At 37.7% G+C, this 4,137-nt stretch overlaps 1 protein-coding gene across 2 annotated transcripts in view; it reads right to left on the minus strand.

The window, feature by feature from the left end:
- PAPD7 (PAP associated domain containing 7) overlaps positions 1 to 4,137 on the minus strand; it is a 47,798-nt gene that overhangs the window by 23,152 nt on the left and 20,509 nt on the right. For both annotated transcript variants that reach the window (XM_010281848.1, XM_010281847.1), the window contains exons 8-9: positions 3,385 to 3,485; positions 2,951 to 3,123 (exon numbers count right to left, since the gene is read on the minus strand). In XM_010281848.1, the coding sequence (XP_010280150.1) occupies positions 2,951 to 3,123; positions 3,385 to 3,485 (274 nt within the window). The remainder of the gene's footprint in view (positions 1 to 2,950; positions 3,124 to 3,384; positions 3,486 to 4,137) is intronic.

Genomic DNA, 4,137 nt, shown 5'->3' on the forward strand with positions numbered 1-4,137 from the left:
CTGTCCTTGAAGGAGGCAGTTCTCTTGATCCTCAGTGGCACACAAGTTCTTCAAAAGGTTACCATCAGTATGGTCACCAAAGGAAGGAAAGCAGTAGCAGGAGTAGTAACTTCCATATTTCTGAGTATGTGCAAAAGTTGAGAGGCTGACTTCTAAGTGTTAGCTCGAAGTTTATGCCAATACAGTCTCCAGAAAAACCCACTCCTTACTGTTCTGACACCTATTCTCCTGCTGCTGGAACAAATCTATAACCATCTCTATCTCTGAAGTGCCCTTAAGTCCAAGGCACCAGGAGCCTTGTCTATTCAGCTGCTGAGCCACATTTACAGAACATAAGGCAAAATCTGTAATGCTGCAGAACTTCAAGGAAGCAGATCTTCAGAAACCATACAGCATGCTGTATTGCAACCAACTAAACTGTTACAACCAACTATTAAACTATTGAGTTTAATAAAAAAAATCTAGGAACTCTATGAGCAAAACTGCACTGCTTTTATAATGCTTGCATACTTAAAATACACTGCCAAAATTGCTTCCAGAACATATTGATGAATACATGCAAGGCCTCCAGACTCATGGCCAGTGTACAGTGATGTCATGACTTCAGAATATAGCTACCTCTATGCTAGAGCAGACAGCTGGAATACTTGAACCTCAGTAGAAGCCGAAGTTCAGAGAGGGGCAATATGACCAGGTAAAGTGACAAGTTGCCAAGCCTATTTCCTCTTCCTCAACATACATAAGGTGACTTCTATTATATTGGTTGGCAGATCTCAGAAAGGTCACGGTGCATCTGGTCACTATTACCAATAAAACTTTAGCAGTAAATTGAAAAGCAAATACACTATCAAGTCTCTCTAAAATTTGACAGCTAGGATCTTGTAGTTGATACACAGAAAAAGATATTCTGCAGTCATGCAAAATAAATCTCCAAAAACAGTGTCTTGCTGCAAACCTTGCTTAAGGTCAACAGTAACATCATAAGGATAAATATTTTGCTATTAAAGTAAAACCTTCATTATTGGGAAGAGATCAGCAAACTATCAATCTAGAATCTCCCTTTCTCCTACATTTTCTTTATAATCCTTGCTTTCAGTCTTCAGTATCAGAGAAGTTCACAAGATTTAACTTTAAATGAATACAGAATCATTCCTGAAGAACAATCCTTCCACAAGATCAGAGCTAACACTACATATAAATCTACAGTGATGAAAAATACCATATTCACATTCCCTTGTTCTGAAGCTGGCACCAAAGTTCACTACATCATACCTATTTGCAGTGCACCACAAGATTTGGCACACAACCAGTTGTCACACAGGCTAAACATTCCTTTGCTGGAATCTGGGCATAATATTACACCAGATCATGTCACAGATAGCCTCTTCGACTCCAGTAGAACAGGCTTCTCTTCCTGAATCAGGTGCTCAACCAGAACTTGCCCATCCTCACATATCCAAGTATGAGTAGGATAAACTCATCAGTTATTTGTCAGAAACCTGCCATTCCATTCCAAATTAAGACAACATGCTGGCAGTCTACTAAGGACATAACACCAATAAATGACCAGGGCTTAAACTAGGGCCTGTCACAAGCACATAGGCATAAGGCTTTTTATTTTGTTAAAAAGGGTAGCATTTCCATTTACTTTGTGAATGCCCAAACTGATTGCAGGTCTTTCTTGTTGAGAGCTTCCTTTTCATTTTTCATTAATTTCTCTGGCATGGGGCAATGAAGTTTCATCTTCAACATGAGGCAAGGAGGGACTAACGAGAGGTCATAACCACTCACCACCCATTACACTGGGACTGCACAATATTAACCAAATATTTGCATTTTCCCATAAAAATTACTACAGCAAAATCTTTCTCGCTGACATACTCAAACCGGGAGCATGGCTAGTAGTATCACTGGCAAGCATCACGCTGTTCTTCTTCCATTGGCCAGATGGTGCAACTAAAGCATTTACTGTATTTACTGGAGGTGGACTGAGAAGACAATGCAACACAGAAAATTCAGTAGTGTAAAGGAATTACAGAAAGTAACCAGAACATATAAAGAAGGCACTTGTCCCTCAAAAGTTATTAAATTTTTATTGAATACAATTCCCAACTTTTAATTCCGTATTTGACTAGTTTTTGAAAGCAGTCAAGAGACAGGTACTTGGACCTCTCTTGGCATCATCCAGTTATTCACTGTTGTAGTTAACCGGATATTACATCTTGTTCCAGCCAATACCACTGTCTAGCATAGAATGCTTCAGTAGATCTATAATGAGCACCTCATGCCATGCAATGCAATTTTGTGCTTTATAATCTGCACTGCCCAATTCCATGTTTATTTAACTCCATACTGAAACAAAAACATCTTCTAGAATCTTCAGAATCTGGGAACATACCTAAAGAGACTACAGCCTCCTCTTCCAGGAAGTTACAATAAAGCCCAGCAATTACTTTCCAACTGCGCTTTCAAACAAGGATGGTGACAGCAAGACTTCACATATGAGGGCCTCATTACTATTAAAACACGAACTGACTGCTTGGCTGAAAATAATATGGAATATTATTCACAGCATATGATGTTCATGTTCAGTTTGGGGTGTGGGGAAAAAGGACCAGAATTTGACAATGGGAAATTTTGCTTGATGAGGAGATTCATGAAGATTTATTTCTATTCTTCTACTTAATTAGCTACTGTCAACTTGGGTTTTTATATTTTATTACATCTAACTACTACCACAAAGAGTACCGAAGACTTAGGATGGAATTAAGACCCATTTAATGAAAATGTATTTGATTTTAGTAATTTCTCTGAGCAGGGAAAGCTACTAATTTGCTGTAGCAGTTTAGAGTTAGTATCACATTAACTGCTGTTGTACCAGTTGAGGCTTTTGAAGAGTATGATAAACTCTGCTTCTTATTAGTCTAACCCATTAAAAGAAAAAGCTTACAATGTCACTGCCGGAGAGTGATGATACAGAAGAGGCAGACGAGCCAGAGGATAACTGTTGTGTACTAGCCAATGACAATGCCAAACGTTGGTTGTAAGATGGTTCAGAGTCTCTGTTCTGTTGCTGTTCTCCATTGCATGGAGTTATCTGGTCTCTTATTTTCAACCTATTATCTGTTAACAGAAAACATAAGTATCATTTAAGAGCACAGAATACGAACACATGGGCCTTGACATCTAAGACAACCTGCAGTTTAGCAAGCTAATTGAAAAACAGGCTCTGACAAAACTAGTCTTGGGTTATAAAGTTACAAATTCCTTTTATTTTTTCCCACATATCTGAAAGTCGTTAATTTCAAGGCATCAGTATTTTGAGTTACATCAAATTCAAGAACAAAAATTTAAGTTGATTTCAAAGTTTCCTGCTATACCTACCAAGTTCAGGTGATAAATTAATTTTGCTCCCCCACTTCTTTTTAATCCAGGCCCTGTAGTCAATCACTTCTTGGGTCACTTTGATGATTCTACCTAATGTGCTAAAAAAATTTTCAATTAGGTATTAAACAAGGACTGTTGGTTACGTATTTACAAGTATTTGCAAGCATTTCAACAAGCAATCAAATTATGCTAAAAGACAGTTTCAGATAACCCTAACCAAAGAATCCTTTTGAACTTTCATTTCCTTATAGCCCACCATTGAATCCACTGAAGTGTCACAATTTTTACATTACTATATTACTTATCTTCTACCATACTCATAAGCAAGCACTGACACATAAGATTTTTATTCTGTACTTCTAAATGGAATGCATCTTAATTATCAAGTATGTACATGCAGATACCAGTGTACTTGATAAAAGCTATTTACAGGTTCTTGCATTTTTCTGTACAGAAAATATTTTTTCCACAGAATCTGGATTACAACAGTTATGGGGTGCATTGAAGACATTAATATCCCAGCCCCGCAGACAATCTTCACACTGAAGACAGAGACCTTTACTAGTCCTTGCTTACAGATTTACAAGATAACTTAAAATGTGCAAGATCCCCACAATTATAAAGGAAGTACCATGGATCGTGAGGTAGTGGAAACAAGAGACAGACTGGCTCTAAAACCAGAGTAAGTTAGAATTTAAGAAATTTCATAATAGTAACTGGTTCAAAGAAAAAGCCTATGTGGTCCTGCTG

This window comes from Phaethon lepturus, unplaced genomic scaffold, assembly GCF_000687285.1.
Source record: "Phaethon lepturus isolate BGI_N335 unplaced genomic scaffold, ASM68728v1 scaffold7802, whole genome shotgun sequence".
Classification (NCBI taxonomy): Eukaryota; Metazoa; Chordata; class Aves; order Phaethontiformes; family Phaethontidae; genus Phaethon; species Phaethon lepturus.